The 23,898-nt window shown below is 39.9% G+C and overlaps 1 protein-coding gene across 1 annotated transcript in view; it reads left to right on the top strand.

Moving 5' to 3' along the window:
- The window catches only part of ANKRD33B (ankyrin repeat domain 33B), a 40,653-nt gene that overhangs the window by 6,440 nt on the left and 10,315 nt on the right, over window positions 1-23,898 (top strand). Inside the window, exon 2 of the mRNA XM_035552696.1 lies at window positions 21,827-21,956. Coding sequence (XP_035408589.1) covers window positions 21,827-21,956 — 130 coding nt within the window. The remainder of the gene's footprint in view (window positions 1-21,826; window positions 21,957-23,898) is intronic.

The following is a 23,898-nucleotide window of genomic DNA, read 5'->3' as shown; positions in this document are numbered from 1 at the left end:
GGAAACTCTTTATCAGACCACTGTAAATGTATAATGAGACCCACTGCATCCTCCACTCATTAAGCAGGTAGTAAGACATGATTCGTACTTAGTGTCAAAAGCAGCATTAGCTAACAGAAGCAACTTAGTGGAATTGATAGATTCAGATTTGAAGATGTCGTCAACACGAGAAACTTGTACAAGTTTAAACTGGTTTCAAGCGATGCAGCTCTTAAAGAAACCAGATGATGAGCAGTTTCCTTGAAGAATTTTGACAAGTTGTTTCTTGTAAAGTGTATTGAACAGGAGAGAGGTTTTCAGCCGGGCAGTAGCCCAGAAGTAAAGGTCATAAAAGTCCTTTGTTCTAATATAAGTGGTATTTCACATCAGTATCTTAGGTATTTGGACTTGCAGAGCTCCTCAGTGATGATCCTGGTTACCCATCTGAGCACAGGTTGACTCCAGATGTAATAAAATATAGCTGCATTAAGAGTCTAATGGTATTTTAACGAGACTGATTTCTGGGAGATTTGTCATTAATAATTATGACAGAGTTATAATAATGTTTTCAGTAGAACACGTCTGTAACACAGATAAGAAATGTAACCTTAGTATGCCTTAAAGCATTTTTCCAGTAGAATCTTTCAGGTTTATTTTACAATGCACAACGTGACATTGCTGATTTCCTCATCCATTAGGAAATGCAAGTTCATATTCTTGACAGGGGACTATGGAGGAATTATTCTAGAAAGAATACTGACACTAATTTTTTCACTTACATGCTCCTAAGTTCCTTTCCCTGAAATTTTGTTGAGGTATAAAGTGCTCTCCAAATTTCAGGATTTAGAGAAATTTCAAGTTCTTGTAGTTTGGTATTTTAAAAGTGTTATTCGGAAGTAATGCACAGACATTGTAGATATCTAGGCAACTTCAGACAAAAGTTCCTTTTGATGCTGAAACTGCAAAAGAGAGTAGGTCTAAAAGAACAGGAGGAAAGAAAGAAGCACTGGGAAAAAGGAGCTCAGAAAAATCCATTAAGAACTTTAGAAAATTCAGTTTTAAATCCTATAATAAAGCAGATGGAAAAAGATAGTGATATTACTCTCCTCCTTGCTTATGGTGGTGCTAGAGTTTCCCATGCAGAAGACTTAGGTTTTTAACTGAAGCCTGATACAGGACAAGAAATCCATAGAAGCATCCTGGGACATGAAAAGGGTTATTTTTCCTTTTGGTTCTCTAAGCTAATGGTCATATATCTTCTTGTGGCAGGAAATGAACAATTTTTGATAATTTCTACCTGGTTTGTCTCTTTGGTTCTGTTTTGTCTCCTTTCAATTTAAGTATTGCAGTTCTGTTTTTTTCGGCTCCATAGAAAGTCTTGAACAGATCATTAGTAGTGTCACGAAGATGCCTTAAAAAGTACCTGACTTTGGACTGAGAAACCTCAGAGCCAGGATCAAATTTGCTTAATGCTTCCAGCATAAAATCACATCTGTGACAAAGTTTGTGCATCCTGAAACCTGTCAGAGGTGTTCAGTACTTAGAGAGAGCAAAAAGGCAGGAAGTTTTTCGAGGGATGGCCGTCAAGTTTCAGTAATGATTCACCTCTAGGCATAAAACAACCACAAAACTTGAATCTCAAGAACTATTCTGAGTATTAAGAAGTTTAAGAGGAGTGTTTTAAAGAACCTGCACATGGGATACAGACAGCATAGCTGCTGCAAATTCAGCATCAAAAGTTCAGAAGTAGAAGGCATTTTCCACTAGTACAGAACTATACAAAGGTTCACATTCCCCAAAGCATTTGTATTTTTATTAATAGATTCATTTTTTTTTCAAAGAGGGTAAGACCAAAATGAAATGATGCTGGAGCTCTGTACTGTTTTATAGTGGCATTAAAACATTCATTTTTGAGCCATTCATTCAGTTTCAGTGAGCACTGACATATCTAAAGAATGTGTGACTGTATGGAGAATCCACTTGTTTTGATTCCAGCAACTCTACTGATACCTGGCATACTAAAATACATACTAGTGGAAGTGATTAATCTCTGAGCTATGTTATTCTTCTACCTTCCTCTGCCCTCCTCAATGACTAAGATATCTAATGTAGATTATAAAAGCTTCTAGTTTTCAGTAACACTTCTCTATGAGTCTAAGATAGAACAAATGCTTGACCATAGGGGTATTTCAGATCTTTGGACAAGGAGTGCTCCTTGAATTAGGATACTGTTCTGTGTAGAAGTCACTTTTCAGACCTCATGCCTGACCTGAAACAAAGTGCATGGCAATACCATCTTTCAGGAAGAAAGTGGAAGTTGAACGAGATGGCACTGTTAAGTAAGAAGCATCCACTTGTTCTGAAAAGCTGGGTCCTGTTGGGTTTCAGTAGGTTGTAGAAGCTACCATGCTTCAAGTATGCTAGGAACGGATGTGGGTTCAGAAGTCCAAAAATTCCAGAATTCTTCAACTTTAAGCTAAGTACCAGCTGTTATATGTCTGGTGTCTTGTACGTTAAGGTTTTTGGTCTCAAGGCATGAAATCTGAAGAGGAAGAATAAATGTTCCCATCTCAGGCGTTGGATTTAGAGCTTCCTGCTAAAAGAAGCACCACAGGAGCGATGGGTTTGGGTAAAGGCTGAGGGTAACAGCAGTTTCTCGTTCCACATCGTTCAGAGTCATCGAGAGCTTAACTTTGAGTTGCCTTCATGTCTGTCACTCCCAGTAGTGCTGGAAGTAGTGATTTAGGTTTTGGCTTCTGAAGGACCCCTGTCACCACTGCCATGTTGAAGGGAAGAGCTGGGCATCCCTCCCAGCAGGAGGCTCTTACTGCTTTTCCTTCTGCTAGTACCCTTCTCAGAGATGTGAGATGTGTTTGTTTTCCACTCAGTCTGGCTTATCTCTGGGTTTCAGGGGCCATTTCAAAACAGTTTTGAAATATGTATGTGCCTCTTTTGCAAGTGGCACAGGAATTGCTTTTTTTCCGTACTAATTTTACTCACGTGATCTTGTGTATGTGCTTGGGAATAATATAAACTGTGAAAATAAATACAGCTAAATGTCGAACAAGAAATACAATCAAAATACCTATTTGGATCTATCCAGACATTTCAGCAGGTACTATTACATTCGAAATCTGTCCTACTGTTCAAGAAGTCATATACTGGAAGATAAAAAAACCAAAGCCCTGTTATACATAGTGGTAATAACTACTGTGCAACAGAGACCAGCAAAAATCAGGTAATTTATCACAGTACAGTTCTATGTGCGTAGTACTTCATTTTCACAGAGACTCAGTAGTAACTCTTGCATTACTTTACAGGTGTTGGTTGCTTAGTGCCAGATGAGCTTAATGCATATCAGGTTTATTTTAAATTACATTTCATTAAAACACAATTTTCTTCCTCTACAGAAAAGTGATACGTGATCATTAACTAAAAATCAGTGCTAATTTTGCAATAAAGATTGATTTAGATAGAGTTGGCAGCTTTTTAATGTAGAGGGACACACTCGATAAGCACAGGCTGTGTGATCACGGCCAAAGGAGATGGTCTCTGGCACTGGAGGACGTGTCCAGCCCAGCTCACATCCACCCTGCCCAGGGTCAGCCCTTCTGGAACTGGCCAACAGTGTCCACACATCTAGCACCTGGACTAGACCCAAGTGGTTCTCCTAGTTCGTCATTTATTTCAGGCTTTTCAACAAATGGCTAACTATTTTTCTGTGCACTCTTCCTGTTGTTGTACTGTGGAGTCAGATATAGCTGCACAAAGGACACTTACTAAAAACTGCTGGTAGTTTTAAAAATAGAAATTAAAATCTCTGGAGTATGGGCAAGCCATGAGGAACTCCTACTGGCTTTATTGGAGACAGGAGTTCTCCTTTAATGCTTTCATAAATAAGGCTGCTCTCAGAAGGTTACGTTATTAAATTATTTAAAATGCTATGCCACATAGATATGGATTTATCCATCTCTAAGGGTTCCGTCATTAAAAACAAACCCAAAACCCCTCCAACCTGGGCTAAATATAATTTTGTTTCATGCCCAGAATATTACAATAAGAAATAATTGAGTACCATATGAAGGGGATGGTTGTCACAGAGTCTGTAGTTGCACATCTGGCAGCAAATTAGCAATTCAAATCACAGCCACTATGGGAAAAACCCACAAAGTGGAAATAGTTCCCATTTTTCAATTCTATTATTTTCTATTATGTCTGTTAAATTCCACAGGGAGTAATTTGAAAGCAAGCTGATTCAAAATGGGAATGACTCACGGTCAGGCTTTTGTTGCTTCACACATTTTGGATGTATAATGTTTCGAGCCCGACCCCGTAATACTTTGGCGGCTGATCTGGTGATATGTTAAAACCCTCTCACATATGTGCTGGATTTTTGCTTTTGTTTTTATTTCTTTGTCTTTTGCCTCTCTGTACATGAGGCCCTGTCTTTGAAACAGCCGTTAAGTAGGCAAGCACTGATGCTGAGACCTGCCAGCCACCACCATAACCCAAAATTAGGCCCTGGAGGGAAGTTTGGTCTGTATTGCTACTAGAGGGACAGGCTGGCACATGAGCTGTTGTTTTTAGTTTTATGAAGAGGAAAAGTGGCAAGTAATGGAATATATTCATTATGCTTGAAAAAAATAAAAGGAGGTCTTTGGCATTTTTCTAGAAAACCTAGTAGGTATCTTGCTATTTGTAGCTCCTATGAAAAAAGTCTTGGCACACCATTTGCTTGGGAAACAGGGGAAGACTAGCCATGTTCTCGTAAAAGTGCCTTTAGGCATGGATGAAAGCAAAACAAAGCAAAACCAGCCCCAGCCCATGTCAAGCTGCTGTCCTCTGGCCACTGACTTAGGGGAGGGCTGAATCTTCCTGGCCATCTGCCTCTCCTGTATGGGAAGGATGCTGCTGCAGGTTTCGCTTTGCTTTGTTTTGCTGCTTCTGGCATTGGTGGTGTTTTCTCCTGCTGCCGCATGGGCTGTGGGCATTTCCCAGCCAGCGAAATCCTTCCTCGTGAGAGTGCAACAGGGCTAGCCATGTGCAAAGGTATTCCTGAGCATAATTGCTTGTGGCGTAGGACCCTTAATTGAGAACTACGTACTTCATAATCTTGTTAGCATCTTACCTGAGTTAAAATAGCCTGTGCAGCTGGCTGAATTCAGGTGTCTCAGTACATTTACAACACTCGTCTCCACACAAGTTCCCATGAAGTGCACTGGATCCATGACAAAAGTGTGGAAAACTCCCTGTGAAAGAGAGGTAATTTGATGTGACAGACAAGAGCTGCCTCACCAGTCATACCTGCTACAAGAAATGTAGTTGCCTGGAGACTTTGAAAAAGTTGCTTTTGAATTTTAAAAATACAAGCAGATACCACAGGCCTTTACTGCCATACATTACCTCCCAATCATCCTGTTAGTGATACAATGTGAATCAAATCAAAATATTTAATGCTAAACAGAGACACTTTAGAAGCAGTAAGGCATATGAGGTTTCCAGGAACAAAAAGGAGGAAAACAATGAATGAGGGAGGCATGGTGAATGAACGTCAGACTTTCTGTTAAAATTTATCACCCAAATTGTTCTTCTCTAAGATGCAGGATTGTGAAATGTCTTTCACTCGCTATTGCCATTTTATCTTCTGCAAGCACTTTTAGATTGACCCAGTTTATGCTTATGGCAGGCAGTGCAGCTGATTTACAAGCAGAGCTCCCTGTGCATGAAGCCTCCCAGCAGGACTGCCTACAGGTGGGTGCCCGAGGAGCAGCGCTGTTTTCGTGTGCGGCTGTGAGATTGTTGCAGTACATTTCATGGACTGCATGCGTACAGCGAACAGATCTCCCTCCAAGGATTTGAATTCAAATAAGAAAGAAAAAATTGCCTGGAGGTTTCTAGCAAGGTGATGCTGCTCCTCTACTTCTCATATCTCAGGTCTAGCACTTTGGTATTTTTGTCCATAAAACTCCCAAATGACCTGACCTTAGATGAGGTTTGAAACAAGAAACTGCAACATTTAGTTAGCAACTGTAAATCATCTAAGTAAATTAGCTTTTACTCATCAAAGAAAGAAAAGAAAAAAAAAATGTAGCTTCTGAAATGGTGACAAAGATGCTTTGCCTGATGAGCTGCAGGTGGAAGCTTGACCATATGGCCATACTTGTTCTTTTTTTTTGTTTGTTTTGTTTCTATTTCATTTCTGTAACAAAATAGCCTTTCTCATCTGTGAAAGTGAAGGAAGATCTGAACAAGCTTTCCTTTTGTTTTTACTACAGTGCAGCTTTGCTGCACAGACCTAAGTCACCTTTATTCCTGTTGAATTAAAAATAAAAGCCAGTAGAAACTGAGCTTCACAGCCTATCTCCATATCAAAGCGTTTATAAAGAGTGATGAAAATTTTAGTAGACTTGATAGGGGAACTAGAAATGACTTAGATATTTAATTATAAATTCTCTGAAAAGATTTTAAATCTCTGTAAGTTTACTGGTGTTTTTGTTCTTAAGTGAATGTTTAGGCCAGAGACTTCTGACACAGAAAGCCACATGCTGATGAAGTTTCTCATGCCACAAACAATTTACTATGAACCAACGAAGATATACGGAAGGTAAAATGCTATTAAATTAGTAATTTTCAAATCTGGCTGTGAAAACTATTTTACTTGTTCATGAACTTAAAAAAGAGAAGGAAATTGTAAGTTGTCAATTTTCTGACAGAGGCAAGATCCTCATATTTCCTCCCTGAGCTTTGTAATCCAGCTGAGTATGATGAGTTAGCACACAATTTTTAACAGAAGACAAACAAAACACAAACAACAACAACAAAACATGTCTGACTTAAAAATAGAAAGGATCATATCCTGCAAACAGTGTTTTCTTTGGAATCTGTAAGGTGCACACCTCCTTCTTTTTACTGCTCCTGTATAAGTCATCGCCACTGTGTGGCTGATACCATTTCATGTACTTCCTGAGGTGTGGAAGGGGCTTTTGGGTCTCATTCAGTAGTGCTGGCACAAGAGTGATGGACTTCTGTGGGGAGTTTTAAGTTCTCTGTTAAATACAGGGTCTGGAGGTTTAGAAGGCTACAAAGTGCGCATGTCCCTTCTCACCTTTTCACAACTGAAAGTGTTAGTTGTACATTTATTTTCTTTGGAAAAGAAGTGGGAAAGTCAGTCCTAGGAAATGAGACATTTGGCATCAGATGATAAAACACACATTAGAATAATAATAATCAAAAAGAAACACAAAACATCACCACCAACAACAAAAGCAACAGAAAATGCAGACCTCAATGCATTCTATTCCAGAGATTATGGCTGAAGAAACAGCATAGATGTGGATTTGGTGGCAGTGAAGGGTAGTGCTTGTGGCTCCCACGGGTCCTGAGGTCCAACAGAACAGCAAGCCTGGGGGCAATGCCTTGTGCTGTTGGTGTGCCCCGGCTCAGCTCTGTGGGGAGATCAGGGAGGCTGGATTTACACAGAGCATTTCAAGGATGCTCAGAGGGGTCTGCTGTGGAAGGAGGATGGCAAATGCTCCACACACTCAGTTATGGCAATGTGACAAGAAGCCAAGTGCTAAAAAGGTGCAGAACAAAATATTTACCATTTAGCATCTTTGTTGTGGTATATTTAATCATCAAACAAACCTGGAAATGTCACTCTTCTGTTTTTCTTCAGCCTCCTGCAAAATTATATGCTTTATCCACAAATGTGACCTTTGAGTAATTGCTAAAAGGACAAGGGGTAGCTTTATAAAAATGACTGTTACTCATTTATAGTGTAAAAATGTCAGGTTAGTTAGGTTGCTTGGTTTTTGTTGTTGTTGTCTTCAGAGTAATGTATATAATTAGGCTGCAGGGCTGAAAATTTACATTAAGAATGTCATACGTCACTTCTAACTAAATGCCAAATTTATAATAATAGAATCATAGAATGGCTTGGGTTGGGACAGACCTTAAATATCATCTAGTTCCAACACCCTATAATATTTAGTTGCACCACTATATGTTATCTTCCTTTTAGACGCAGAAATACCTCTTCATCCCACCTTTTTATTCTCACTATTCCTGTTTACTGCTAACCCTCCTATGGACATCCAGTTGTTGGAGAGTTTCTTTATCATGTTCTCCATCCTTATGAAATAGAAAAATTGCCCAAATGTTAATGGAATAATTTTTACAATATTTCTTCAAGGAAAATGTGTTTCTTTGTTCCCATTTCCTAGTCCAGCGCTGTGGAGTTGAGCACCACAAAAAATGAAGAAAATTGTGTTTCCAGGCCATTTCTACACTGGTTTAATGGGCTAGCGTCTCTAAGCAACCAAGTCCATTTCCACCAGAGGTCCTCATTTACCATATTGGGATCTCAGCAGTTGTGGGTATACCTTTGTTTATACCTTTAGCAGAAAAACACTTCCAGTTTTCCGCGCTTGCCAGCCTTTTTGCTAAGATGGAGCTCTCTAACAGCAACAGATCAGCCCTGACAGCCTGTGTGACCTTGATGCAACACTGAGCTGATGGGAACTATCCTTCTGCTATACAAAATCCTGGGAAGTAGCACAGAGAGCTAATGGGTGTGCAGGCCCATTTGTTAATCTCTAATTTTTTCAAGACATGAACAGTTATGGCTGCAGCCAAATGTGTAGTTAGATGAAAGTGCAAGTCCAATAATTGCTATGATGTTTGGCAAACACTGAATGTAATAAGGCGTTGTTATAAGATTTAGTAAGACGAACGTACTGTTCTTGTGAACAGGAATAGCTAACACAAACCGAGATGGAGTGCATCGGGTAGCCAGCCAATATTTTTCTGTATCCTGTTATTTTATATAAAGGTATTCATTTGCTGATCTTCAGATGGAGAGATTGGAAAGCTTTTGTGGTGAGTCATGGGCATAAAACTATGTTTATTTTCTTTTGAAAGCTGTACGCTGCTTTGCAGCCAGCTAAGCAAAACTATTTTTCTTTTGTTTGCTTGGTTTTATTTGTTTGTTTTGGTTTTGTTTTGTTTTTAGTGTGTAGTTTCTGACTGTGTATTGAAAATTCTCTGTAAGACAGAAATCTTTCCTCCAGGGGCCTGGAGCATCACTCAAAAGACCCTTAGTGTGTCTAGATACTGCTCTCATTAGTGAGCCACTAGCAGGAAAAATACCATCCTGCAGTCAAACACTGCCCTGAAGCACCCAAAGAGCCAGTGTCACACCGGTGTAATTCTTCAGCTGCTGTGTCAAGCTCACTGCAAACAGCTCTGAAAAACTCAGTGAGATATGTTTGATATATACTGTTTTTTTTTTTTTTTTTTTTTTTTTTTAAGCAGGTTTGTTTTCAGCAAGAGTGTTACTTTCATTGGAATACTGTGTTTTAAATGTTTCCTATTTCTCTTATAGGCACAGGTCCTTAAGTTAAGAAGTAGATTGCTTATATGAATTCCTGGAGTCCTGACCCAAATATTTTCCAGTTTAATGGAGTAGAAGAAAAATAGTTTCTGGATTGTTTGACTGAAACAGTATTCCATAAAGTGGATATACAGTATTCTTGATTTAGCAGTCCTTTATACAGGCAGGTCATCTTTAGTAATTCTAGATATTTGAATATAAATATGAAATTACTCCTCCATCTTGTTATTGTTATTATTTTTTCAGATAGTTAATTCTGTCTTCTTTTTTCAAATTCAACAATGTATTAATGATCAGTTCCCTCCCTACATGTCTTTATTATTTAGGTGAATGGGTTGTACTCATAAAATGATAAGATTCTTACATCCAAACACAGAGGCAGAAGATGCTTTCCTGCCCTTACGGCATGAAACTAGACACTCAGCTGAGATGGACGGGGTGGCCACAGGCTTTGATAAGAGGAAGAACTGCACAAGTGGCAGGTAGAACTCCACTCAGCTCTTGATGCTAAGTAGTGACATACAGTTCAAACATGTACTGCATTGGCTTATTCATCTCCAGTTGCAGTACTGTAGTTGACTTAAGACAGGTAAGGTCTTCATGCTAGTGTCTCACTTGGATATTGTAAATACATTTTTCCCCTTAACAGAGCTGTTTGCTCATATATTGATACAGATTACCGCTGCAGTGAATGACGAATCCTTACTCAACCTATTGAGATAATGAGAAAATTAAAATGGGACTGCATATTAATAAACAAATAAACAAATAAATAAAAAGCTGCCTAAAAGCCATCCTCTTCGAGATTTTAAAAAACTGAATCTACAAAAAATAGTAACATACTAGAGATAAAAATGTCCCCTCTGAATTCAATGTCATGGTGTGTGGTTGCTCAAACAAAAAGTCAAGCTGAGCCTCTTGCAGGTAAGCATAATTGTGGACCAGCCTGTTCCCTAAATACAGTGCTAAATAAATGTAAGACTGCTCCCTAGGACTTGAAAGCCAGTAGCAACAGTGCTCTTGATCTAGCTAAGTACTTGTCTCTGATTTTTCAAAAATACCATCCTGCCTTTTGTTAAAGCAGATGCATTTCTCCTAGGGTGATGCCAAACCTACAGGTTCCTTACTGGGTTTCCACTCCAGTGGCCATATGCATCAGTTAATGTATTTATATAATAGCAGAACTGTAGTTGGATGGTTTTTATAGCAGGAGTTAGTTCTTGCTCTCTAACCCAGTCATGAACGTTACAGAGTTGTCAGTGCTTGATAGTGTAAATCACAAGAGCACAATTTTCTTTGCCCTCGATCAAAGCATTTTTGTTGTGGAGATTGGTCTGTGCCTCTATGTGAAGTTTGATTTGAGACACGCATGTGCATCCCACAGCCACACTGTGTGGGAGTTAGCATGCAAGACAAGTAAGGTGCAAGACAGCTGAGAGCTGACAAGCCTGATTTGTATCATCTTGATTTATATCAAGCTCTTTCTTAACAAGGTTTGGGTCTGGTGTGATTCCGCTACGAGATGGTTCAGAGAAATATAGGCCAAATGAATTTACAAAAGTTGGAGGAAAGGAACTGAAATTTCATGGGAAGTCTTTCCTAATATGACTACAGGAGCTCACTGCCACAAGAGGGTGCTTGCAAACTCATCACTGGCCGCGTCTCGTTGGGCTGAGGTCAACTGTATGAAGTTCAACAAGGCCAAGTGCCGGGTCCTGCATCTGGGGCACAACAACCCCAAGCAGAGCTACAGGCTGGGAGATGAGTGGCTGGAAAGCTGCCTGGCTGAGAAGGACCTGGGAATACTGGTTGATAGGCAGCTGAATATGAGCCAGCAGTGTGCTCAGGTGGCCAAGAAGGCCAACAGCATCCTGGCTTGTATAAGAAGCAGTGTGGCCAGCAGGTCTAGGGAGGTGATTGTCCCCCTGTACTCGGCTGTGGTGAGGCCGCACCTCGAGTACTGTGTTCAGTTTTGGGCCCCTCGCTACAAGAAGGACATGGAGGTGCTCAAGAGAGTCCAGAGAAGGGCAACGAAGCTGGTGAGGGGTCTGGAGAACAAGTCTTATGAGGAACGGCTGAGGGAGCTGGGGTTGTTTAGCCTGGAGAAGAGGAGGCTCAGGGGCGACCTTATCGCTCTCTATAGGTACATTAAAGGAGGCTGTAGCGAGGTGGGGGTTGGTCTATTCTCCCACGTGCCTGGTGACAGGACAAGGGGGAATAGGCTAAAGTTGTGCCAGGGGAGGTTTAGGTTGGATATTAGGAAGAACTTCTTTACCGAAAGGGTTGTTAGGCATTGGAATGGGCTGCCCAGGGAAGTAGTTGGGTCACCATCCCTGGAGGTCTTTAAAAGACATTTAGATTTAGAGCTTAGTGATATGGTTTAGTGGAGGACTAGTTAGTGTTAGGTCAGAGGTTGGACTTGGTCATCTTGGAGGTCTCTTCCAACCTAGACGATTCTGTGATTCGGTGATTCTTCAGAGAGCTCCACAATGAAAATGTGCTGCACTAGGGCCTTTGAAATGTATTTTACAGGAGAGGGAGATTAGAAACAATGATAGATTATGCAAGAGGAGAAAGTTGTGCATTTATTTCTCACCCGGTGTCAAAATAAAACCTATTGTTTCCAAAGATTTTGTGAATCATTATTTTTGGAGAGAGCTTCTGAAAAAAAACCCTATGCATTCAAACACTGTTTAGCCTCTTGCAACAGATCTAAGTTAGAGGCAGCCTGTGTCTGAAAGAACACAACAGCAAGAAAAATGCATCTGTTGAACACGTAGAAGAAGAGCTGAATGATATGCCTTAAAGTCAAGGGAAATATTTTTTGATAGTTATGTTAGCGCACAAAATGTGTTTCACATTGCTTCTGAATATGCTACGTAATATGTTTGTAAAATGGTGCAAACTCTCCTTTTTAATCTTAAATGTGTGTGAACGGATGAACGGATGTGTGTGTGTATATATATGTGTGTGTTTAGAGGCCAGAAGAGAAATTAACAGTAGCATCCATAAGGCCCAAGACTTGGAGTTCAGATCTAAACCAATTTCTGCACGTTCCTAAAGGTACTGTGCTGAGAGAAGGCACTGGACTGAAGTCACATCAGGTCTGGGTTATGCTGTTAGATGATCTGTCCATCATTTTGTTTAGGTCTTAGGGCTTTTGCCTTTTTGGGAAAAACAAAAACAAACAAACAAAAAATCAAATCAAACTGAAAAACAAACAAAAAACAATGTTTCAATAGTGTAATTGATAGGAAGATAATTATTATAACTCCAGATTTTGAAGCCATTGGAAATTGAGAGATCCCCCAAAATGGTTTCTATGCACTTCTCTCCACAGAAAGTTTGATCCTTATGAAAATCTCATTTTTTTTGCGGTGGTTCCCAGGCTCCCTGCAGCTTTGCACAACCATCAGCAGGAGCAGTCAGAGCTCCCAGCCTAACTTATTCATGGGGGGAAGTGTTCAGTGCTGCCCTGTCTTAAATCCATCACTCATTGGAAACACCTGTTCTGAGCAAGGCTTCCTAACCTGCTGTTCATTTTAGGACCCAGAAATACATTATCCTTGTTTACAGGACTGTTTACGGCCCTTGGAAGCCTTGCTAAATGTTGCATAGGAAGACGGTGAAAGACAAAGATGTGAAATTGAGATCAGCTCACCATTCACTGGGGCAGGATCTCTGTTAAAATGAAGTTCATCATTTACATTGTTTTCTGAAGTCAGACCTCTCGCTTCTGCTTTATAAATACCTTCTCCCTTACTTTGAAGCCAGAGAAGACTGACCTGTGTCTAGCACAAACACTGAAAAGCAGGCATAGCAAGGAGGAATGTATAACTTTGGCTGCCATGTATCTTGTATTATTACTGTCAACACCACCAAAACATAGTGCTAACATTTGACAGTATTAACACTGATTACTATGTGCTATAAAACAGTAAAGCTACGATTAGTAAGGTTGCATTATTTGTCAGGGATCGTCACTTCTTAGTAGTTGTACCTAACATAATGGTCAAAATAAACTGAAAATGTGAAATGTAACCTGATAAAAATACTGTTACTTCCCCTGCCATCTTCCCACAGTATTTTTTGTCCTCTACAGCCAGGCCCTCAAAAGCAGAATGCAGAACTTTTCCCCAGAAGCAGAATCCTGGTCTGTTTTCAGTGGTATTGAACCCAGAGATAACTTCCTTTTAATGTATGGCTACTGGAAGTAAATTAGCCTAAGGCAACTCTTCTAGATGAACTGTCTGTTCATTTTAAGTACATTTTATTTCTATTAAACACAATTTCTCTAAAGTTTCCTTACATATGCCTTTTCTACTATTGTACCTTGTTTACTTCTGCTGTGACCATGTCACATACATTGCAAAGATTAATTTTGCATTGATCTGAATACAATGAAAGTAACTTATGTTTTCAGTTATGGAACAATGATCCCAGTTCCCTTTATTTCCATATAAATTTCTTCATGATCTTTATAGGTTCTGCTGCACAAGCCTACTGTCACTAGCAATGGCATTTCTCCTACCTGATGGAACTTAAGTCTGATCAGTACATACCTAATATAGTCTCACCAGCTGTCACTGTAAAATTATATATTATTTTTACAAATCTTTTCTTTATCATGAATGTGTATACCTGCTAACAACCTGAACAAATAAATTATTTACATATATATATGTGTGTATATATACATATAAAAACTTGTTTATATTTTCAAGGGAAATTTAATGATTTTTTTTCCCATTAAAATTCCTAATTCAAGTGCCCAAAAGTTAAAGTATTCCTGATTTTGTGGTACCTGCAACTTGCTTTTGACTGTGTGTTCAGGTCTTCAGTTCTTTGCTTCAAGCTAGAGTTCAGAGTGGAAACTACAAGAAAACATTTTTCATGCAGTAACATGATTCTGATTGCTTCTGTTTTAAGAATAATCACCAAGTGTCATCTGAACCCACAACAAAACATCTAGCAATGCGATCCACTCCCCCTTGCAACTCAGCCGTGCCCCTCAGATCTTTTTATTTTTGCAGGGCTGTTTCCACTCCTGAATGCACTCTGCTCCTGGCCTCCTCCTGCAGCAAAGAGGATGGCAGAGGGGATGCAGGGGACCAAAATGGCCCTGCTGCTGCTCCATGCAGTACAGCAGTCAGGATGGTGAGGTGCTAGCAAGCACTGGCTGTTGGTCAGGTTATACAACCAAAAAATTCCTTCTGTACTGTAGCAGCCCTCCAGCCCTTTGCACGCAGCGTGATTTCGGGAAAATGCATGCAGAAGATGGCAAGGATAAAGGAGTACTTTGCAGAGTGTGAGAGAAGAAGTGGCCCTCTGTGTCTGAGCCTCCCTTAGGAGATAGTGTGGTGAAGGGCTCCTGCACAACCAGCTTGCCTCAAGGGAAGGTCACGAGAACTTCCTGCAGGAGTGAGAAGGAAAAATGCTTGCTACTTTCTGTGTAACAGTCCTGTTTTCATCTCATTGAGTTCATTTTGTTTGTGTGTCCCTTAGATCCTTGAGCAGCAGCTTCCCAAGGCTTCTGCCAGCTGCTGGTATTGCTAGTAACACTGAAGCCAATTCAAACTGTACATGTTTTTAAAAAAGAGACATCACGCTGCTTTAATTGCCCATTCTTTTTACTTCATTCATTACACAAGTGGCACTGGTTGTGTAATGCAAGCTTTTGCAAGTTCATTCAAAAATGAACTTTCCTGAAACTATTCTTAGAGGTGATTACTGAGACTTAGATTAGACGAGGTTAAGTAAGGGCCTTTGCAGAGATGACACGTATGCTAAACTATACGTTTACTTAAAGACATACAGCATGACTGATACGAGAGGGGTTTATTGTATAAGTGACATAAAACATATCCCGCAAAATGGAGGCGGAAAACTGTGGCTCATCATCTTCCTGTCTGAAGACTGTCCCGTGTTTGTTTCTCCTGGAGTGGGATTTGCATTGTAACATAAATCCGTTTGTAATGCTGTGAAGCAAAGGTGGTATTTTTGTGCCTTTCATGTTCAGCTGCTGGAATGGATAGCATCCTTCAAGCTTGCTTTTGGGTACAAAGTTCTGCTTTAGGCTGCTGTGTTCCCCTGCAGATCACGGAGTTTTGCATGCCACTGCATTACTTCATGCAGGAATACTCTTTCTGCTTTTGTCTCATTGCTTTCCACTGTGGAAACAGCATCTCCCCAGGCCAGGTGTCTGGGGTTTTGTCCAAACAACAGCTGGACAAAAATCATTTAAATTCCTGATTTTTTTTTCCAGTTTCCAAATGTAAATGTGTATATGACTAAGCTGTAACAGTTCTTTCTCTCAAAGGTCAGCCTGAATTATTTTGTGCAGATAATGTTGAAGCTTATGCGCCTGATGGATTTCACATAAACACCACTTGTCATGGGACTGATGACCTGAATAATTACCTCATCTCAGTCGCCACTGACATAATCAGCTAAACCAATTACACTATAAGCTCAAGCCACTAACAAAAGTTTCTCGGATCGTTTTATTTGGACTGGAAGTTTTCATGCATTGTACACAAATTAGTACATAGCCAATAGTGATGCTCAGCACTAAAATTTTACTCTTCGCTAGTATGTAAACGTGTAGTTTCCCTGTTAACTCAAGTTCCACAGAGTTGCAGAGTATTTAATGGAGATCCATATTTCTCTCAGATAATTTTGGGAGATTTCTTTCTTAGTCTGATTATTTTGCATTATATAATTAAAAAGTGATATACTTTAAGGTTATGTGTAACATGAAATATTACATTTATGAATTATTTTTATTTTCAGAAATTAATAAGAAAAAAATTAAAAACGGCTTTTTATTCCTTTATGTTTTATTGATCTTCCTTTTCTGTTACTCACCATATAGTTTGTGTAATATGCTTTTAACTTAGACATAATTTTTATAGTTCTCCCTGCATATGATTATGGATTGCAGTGAATCATTATCTCATTTAATTGAATTAGAGGCTGGTTTAATCATTGCTGTTAAACCAACCTTGCAGAATTGTCATTAATACCATACAGGCTGCACGCAAAGCAAAGCGGGCAGTTGTTTATCCTGATGTTTATAAAAAGATGTGAGTAGTGTCAAATGAATCTTCTGCCAGACTAAATTTTTGTTTGGGATAATAAGCAAACAGCTATAATAATCTGTTCTCATCTTCAGTATCTTGTTGGAAAATATGTTGCCTGAAGAGGTTTTTTTAAAAGCTAAAATAATTGTGTGTGGTATGTGATTTGCTCTGACGTTCAGCTTGGATTATTTATTGATCATCTAGTACTTTTTTTTAAATCTCTATTACCCATAATGATCTAGTTTACAAATAGCATTACATCTGCAATTTTGTCATAAAATCTGATTTATAAAATTGTCTCCTGAGATATCCATGGTCTCACTTAATCAGACACATTCCTATATCATTAGCCAACATAGCTGAGCAAATCGGACTGTTTTTGTAGCGGCAACATTATTCCACTCTTACATGAAATCAAAGGCACATGAAGAAATGTCAGTTCAAGAGGAATCACAAGTTTCCCAAGACTATTTTGTTCTATTTCAAGCATGCACATTTCAAGTTTATGGTTCTATGGAAAATTTTAATAGAATACATATATTCCAGTTACAGAACAACACTGTGAATCTCTTCGAGTTCTTGAACATGGCTCGAGGAAGATGTTGCAACATCTGGTTAACTTTAGGTAGTCTCATGCCTGAAAATGTCCATTTAAGTATCAACCTAGTGATACTTTATTCAGAATATATAGAAAATCGGTCTTTTATCTCAGGCTGACTACTTTGCTATACATTTTAAATAAAATACTGTTAATTTTGCTCTGTCACTTGAAAACAAAAACGTTAGTTAAATAAAAATAAATACGTCATAAAGTATAGAAAAACTGTGGGGCAGCTCTTTGTAGTGCTAAATATTCCACAGAATAAACACAGAGCCCTCCACACCTGGCAGTATCATGGCTTGTAGTTGAAAAACAAAAAAACAAACAAACAAAAAGAAACCACCAAACTGTTACTGAGCTCAATGTCACACACACACAGACACATACACCCTTTATGGGAAACAATCTGCAGTAAATTTTAACGTAGTTGATGTGATGGATGGCTCATACTTTCTTGTTTGTCACATGGAGTCTGTATGTGATATTTGAAGATGAAATAGTATCTCTTGCATGAGTCAGGGAAGCCAGCAGCCCCAGTCTCCTGTAATGAAGAAATCACCTTTCCTATAGTTCAGAGGCATCAATGCTCTTTCGCATTTATGGTCTCCTCAGCTCTTCTGCACAGAGAATTGAAGCAGATTTTTTGCCTGTTGTGTTTCACTGGTCTTGGGGAATGACTGGCAGCAACCCTGGGTGCTGAACAGGAGAGAAGAGGTCTCAGCCAACAAACCAGCCCTTGCAAAGCAGAAATACTGTGCTTGCATGGTGTGACCCACCAATAGCTATTCCTTCAAGTCATTCATTATTATTATTATCACAGAGTCATAGGATCATTAAGGTTGGAAAAGATCTCCAAGATCATTTGGTCCAACCATCACCCTACTACCAATGTCACCCACTAAACCATGTCCTAGGTATTATCAATCTCTCTTCTCGCAAAGCACACACACCAACCACTTCACAGCTGCCCTAAGACCATTCATATGTGGAGCAGAATAATTGATGCCTTGGTAGAATATTAGTGAGATAAAGTGTCATATCTTTTGTGAGGATAACCAGATTACTCAGGTTCAGAATTTTCTAGATAAAATTAATTTATACCGCTTTATGTTTATCTTCTGAAAAACATTAAGCGCTCAGCCGTATTTTATTGCAGACTGCTAAGATACAGGCTACTGCTTTACTGACTGCTTCAAAAAGCAATTTGCTGAAGACACTGTCGTATCAGTTGTAATTATTAATTGAGATTTTTGAAAGAGCTTAAAACATATTAGGGTGGTGGATATTTGGTAGAGGAAGTTAAAAATGTGATTCACTGATTGTATGCCCTGGTTAATCTGCGCTAGTAACTTTCAGCAAGCAGAGTACAGGCAGGGCAAGAAATGGATGCAGGGAGGAAAAAAGAGGGAAAAAGAGCAACCTGAAACCACAAATTTTCATGGTGTCATTGAACTGAGTTTGGGGAAATAACAGTTGAATATGAGGGTTTATTACAGCTTTCATTCGAAAGCCGCAGCCTCCTGCGACTCGCTTCATACCTAAGGCATTCCTGAGCGCTAGGCCAAGGAGGGCAGTCCTGCAGCACACTGCCTCTCCCACCCACCGTGCCATGAACTCCGGGGGGGACTCACATCAGCTTTGCAGCCCTGGGCAGTGCTGGGAAGCATGTAGCACTGTAAATGAGTTTTAGAGCCTTGGGCAACTGCTCATCTTGCTGCTCAGCCAGAGGACACAGGTTATGCACTGTTGAATGCTGGGTTGCTGCATTCCTATCCGAGCCACTTGAGATTCACACAACTGTGCCTCAGAAGTGATTTTCCATGTTGCTGCACCATACCATACCCTGGAAAGCTCCACTCTCCGTTGTCCTTCCTTATCCTTAAGCAAGCAGACTTTGATGGCGTCTTTGGAAAACTGAGTTTAGAAAATGTTGATACCTAACTAATCTCCTCATTTTGTAAATGCAAATGGTGAATGAGACTGACTTATTCTGAGGTAATTTGTGCCTCATATCTCCTGAAATCAGAATGTCGGTATGTGTTGGGCATGTCTTTAACGCTCTGTTTGTTGGAAATGCCTACCAAAAGTCAGCAAATGGTCCCTACATACTGTAATGCCAAAGCTTGCTTGCAAAAAGAAGAACTAATGTTTGTAATTCTTTTATTGTCTTACTGCTTGTTTTACTTTTAAAAAGAACAAAAAATGAGCTTTTTTTTTTTTTTCTTTCTTTTTCTTTTCCCTTAGTATCTGGCAAATAACTTTGGAACACAAAATTTTCCTGTGAAAATATTCTGTGAAAATACATCTCAGACACTGAGTGAAACATATTCTTCCCTTAGAGACAATATCTACTTATCTACTCTAAATAATTTACAAGACTTTGCTGAAAATACCAGTCTCTCCAAGAATTTTTCATTAAACATTAGGATCCCCCTCCTTATTGTCAAGAATTTTAGGCCTCCAAATTATTGTACGCTGAGTTTTCTGATACATTTGTCACTGACATTTTTCTGGATGACTGAGTGGTGTTTTAAATCTGCAGAGTTTTTGGATTTGTAAAGACCTATATCCCAAACATTAGGTGAAAATTGAAATTGCTAAAGAATTAAAATAATGTTCAAGTCCTTACCAAGTTGTCACTGACACATTTTTTTTTTCTTTAAAGCTAAGAGTGATTACATTGTAGTAAAACTTGGATGAATCTGAACAGTCCCCAACAAAAGAAATCTTTTAAAGTAATGATCTTACCCAACGATGCAATTGCAAAATAGCGTACATAGCCCGTGAGCATCCCAAAGACCTGGCATTGCCTCTGTATCTTAATGAAGCTGATTGCCAACTAAATCAAAAGGACTATCCAGAATAACAATGAGCCAGGACACTTAAATATTAATACCTGGTTATCATGGTCATAAATCAGAAGCCACAGCTGTGATCATTTGGTGACTGTCTCTGCCTCAGCAGTGTCCACAGGGAAAAGAAATAAAAAGAGCATTGAGGCAAGAGCAGCTTAGAAAAAGGGTGGGGGAGTCAGGCTGGACCATGCAGTATTTTACACTTTGTTGTGGTTTAGCCCGGCTGGCAGCCAAACACCACACAGCCATTCGCTCACCCTCCCCCCTCCCTCTCCGGGATGGGGGAGAGAAACGGGAAAGTGAAGCCTGTGAGTTGAGATAAGGACAGTTTATTAAGACAGGGAAAATAATAACAATAACAATAATAATAATAATAATAATAATAATAATAGTAATAATGTGTACAAAGTGATGCACAATGCAATTGCTCACCACCCGTTGACCGATGCCCAGCCTATCCCCGAGCAGCCGGCCCCCCACCCCGGCTAGCCACCCCTATATATTGTTCAGCATGATGTCAGATGGTATGGAATACCCCTTTGGCCAGTTTGGGTCAGCTGTCCTGGGTCTGTCCCCTCCCAGCTCCTGCTGCACCCCCAGCCTGCTCGCTAGCAGGACAGAGCGAGAAGCTGAAAAGTCCTTGGCTTGGTGTAAGCATTGCTCTACAACAATTAAAACATCGGCATGTTATCAGCGCTCTTCTCATCCTAATCCAAAACATAGCACCCTGCCAGCTACTAGGAGGAAAATTAACTCTGTCCTACCTGAAACCAGGACACACTTATAAAGGTTTTAGTGTTTTTTTTTTTTTTTTTTTCTTTTCAACACCAAGCTCTATTTCCTGCTGCTCATTTGTGGTTGTGAATTGATAGCGAGTCTGCGTGAGTGCATTTTCAGCAGGCAGGGTCACCAGAGAGGCTGAAATGTATGTCATTTCTCCTACCCTTTCAATAGCCAGATGCTGATGCTGCTCTGGAAAGAACTGAGCCACGTGTTGGCCGTGCAGAGGGGCTGCAGGAAGCTTTGGTGCACCTGCAAGTGCCCAGCTCCACACACATCAGCCCCGCACAGGCGAACACTGGGCTACCGAGTCATCCTGACGACTGGGGATAATGGATTTAATCCCCGTGGTCAAGCAAGGAATCAGGATTATGTACTGTAGTTCCATGTAATTAATGACGAGTGTATCTTGCTACATTTTAGAGAAACTCGCAGTTTGTTGACTTTGAGTGAAATGCTAGCTGGACACCAAGCTGAGTTGTAAGGTTCACTTCCTGGCTTGGCTTCCTCCTGGAAGTTTTACAGCTGTCATAAAGCACATGAAACAGGAACTCTAACCTCAATTTTATGTTATTTGTGCTCATCAAAAATGTCAGGTTCTAATGGGAAACCCCAAACCTTTAAGGACAGCAACAGGCAGCACGAACATATGGCTCCTCCCTATCGCTTTCCCTACAGAGAACAAGTGCTCAATTTTCAGAGGATTAATATTCAGGTTGGGTAGAATTCATCTTACCTGCCTGGTTCATTTTATTATACAATAAAATCTGATTTATTCTCATTTGGATACAGAGTATATAGCTGTATAAGCATGCAACGCTTATAAACAGTTACTTTCCAAGTGGTACGACATAATACCTACTCTCGGAGGTATTTCTGAGGAATGACAAGTGTCACTTGCCAAAGGGCAGAGATAAAAAGCAGTGTTTTGGATCTGAACATTGCGCCTGGAGCTGATGACTAGTTATGCTGATACCTGTTCAGTTCTTCAGCCTAAAAAAAAAAAAAAAACCAACCAAAAACAAACCAACACACACCAAAAAAAAACAGCAAATAAAAAGCAGACTACTATGCTGATTTCTCAATGAACTTTTCTGAGTCCAGTAAATCTATCTCTCTCTTTATGTTTTGCTCACAGAATGGTCTGATCGTTGCCTGTTACCATGGGTATGTGGATATTGTAATCGCCTTATCACAATGCCCTCACCTTGATGTGAACTGGCAGGACAACGAAGGGAACACGGCCCTCATCACAGCTGCGCAGGCAGGTAAGGTTCTTTGCCTCACCTCTTGTACAGGATCTTAGGAGAAACGTGTGTTGTGAATATTATTTCCAGTATTTTTTTCAAAGCTCTAAAAGACATTAGTCTGTTTAAGGATATCCTTGCCAAGCCTGCTCCCAAATAAGTTTGTCACGATTTTTTTTGAACTAATAAATCTAAAGCAACATTTATCCTAGGGACAAAGAGAGAAAAAGATATACATTTCTAGTATTTCTAGTTCTTGAATTAAAAATACAGAAGAGCATGCCCCACATGTGCAGTCCTGTATGACACATGTCCTTTAAGCTTATTTTCCTATGTTTGCTCTGCCAAGCCACCAGCCATCATTGTGGTGATATAATGCGCTGTTAATGCACATAACTATGATCTCTTTTTCTGAAGCCTGTGGCACCTTCCTCAGTGGGTCTGTACCAACTGCCGGCTGTAGGAAAATGTATCACCATTCAGAAATATCTTAGCTGCTAATACTTTCTTCAACCAGTCCACAGTAAAAAGCAAAAAGCCCTTCTTATACAGTCTCAGCGGCGACCAGTGCTGATTCTATCACAGACCGGCTGTATTGACATCAGCCGTGTTAATCCTGATGCAGACTGGAGTGAGAGCAGAGCTTGTCTCCAGGCTGTCTTTTATCCCACCCAGCGTGGTGATATTCTGTCAGCAAGTGTAACAGATCGCATACGTGCAGGGGGTGCTCCCTAAAGCAGTACCGGTTCTAAGTGTACACACACAAAGCAATCTGCCGATTATCTCTGTTAAAACTGTGACAATGAATGTTAAGCCTTTAAGCAAAGCTCTAGCTTTCTTTTTCCAAGTGGTAATAAAATGCTGAAGCATACAGATTAGGAAAAATCTCACCGAGGGGGCTATCCCTTTGTAGTCTAAAAGCCGTCCTCTGGGCCTGCCTGGCTCTGCGCCCATGGGTTCCGTTGCATCCCTCAAGCATGCTCCTCAAAGGCACTTTCTAAGGACTGCACACTGAGTCTCTACCATTTCTTCTCACTGATTAAGAATATGGGAGACCACGGGAAATAATATTCCCTCTCAGAGCCTGCCTGTTCTTCTCTGGCTGGATAGAGGAAACAAATTTCTGTCAGACAACATCAATGGACATTACAAGATTGGAGTGCTTAGGGTTTGATTTTAACTCAGAAATATTGCCACTAAGAATTTTCACTTAGTAACAAAACTTTGCTCTGTGTTGTACCAAAAAGTGAACGGTGCTAAAGATGTCACTGTGAGACAGGTCTTAAACACTGGAAGAAATAGTTGCAACCAGAGTTGCCATGTTCCTGGCAAAGCCATGGGTATAGCAGTTCTCTAAAGAAAGCAGAGAAGTCTCCAAAACTCTCGTCTACTTCTATTTATCTGCCTAACATGAATCTGGACTATAAAAGTTTTAACATCAATACCGACTCCTTCCTGACCCTTATAACTCATGCTAATAAGCTCAGAATTAATCCGGGGGGCTGACATTGACCTGACTCTGTCTGCCAGCACTTGCTGTTGATTCCCAACGCAACTGGAAATGACAGCAGTCAGCAGAAGCTAATGCAAACTCCTAACAACTGGGATGTTTTCCCCTGCCTGCAATAATCCCGAGCTCTGGTGTTGACACCAGTTATTTCATTCATTATCACAAGATACTGCTGTAGCATTAGTACAGATTACCATGTGGTTAACACTGCAATCAGAGGAGCTGCAGTGTGATAGATGCTGCTTAATTACTGCTGAGCTTTAAGTATTAACACCGAACAGTGTATTGTAAAGAACTGAAGGCAACGTCTGTACGATCTTTCCTTTAGTGGTGGGTTTATTCAATTTTTACTCACAGGCCATGGAAATAATAATATTTCTGCAAAACAAATTATTGTCAGAGATCACTGCTATTTATGACAAAAATATATATGATTTTTTCTTGTGGAAAGTC

Source organism: Cygnus atratus, chromosome 2 (assembly GCF_013377495.2).
Source record: "Cygnus atratus isolate AKBS03 ecotype Queensland, Australia chromosome 2, CAtr_DNAZoo_HiC_assembly, whole genome shotgun sequence".
NCBI classification, from domain to species: Eukaryota; Metazoa; Chordata; class Aves; order Anseriformes; family Anatidae; genus Cygnus; species Cygnus atratus.
This window is presented reverse-complemented; position numbering and strand designations above follow the sequence as displayed.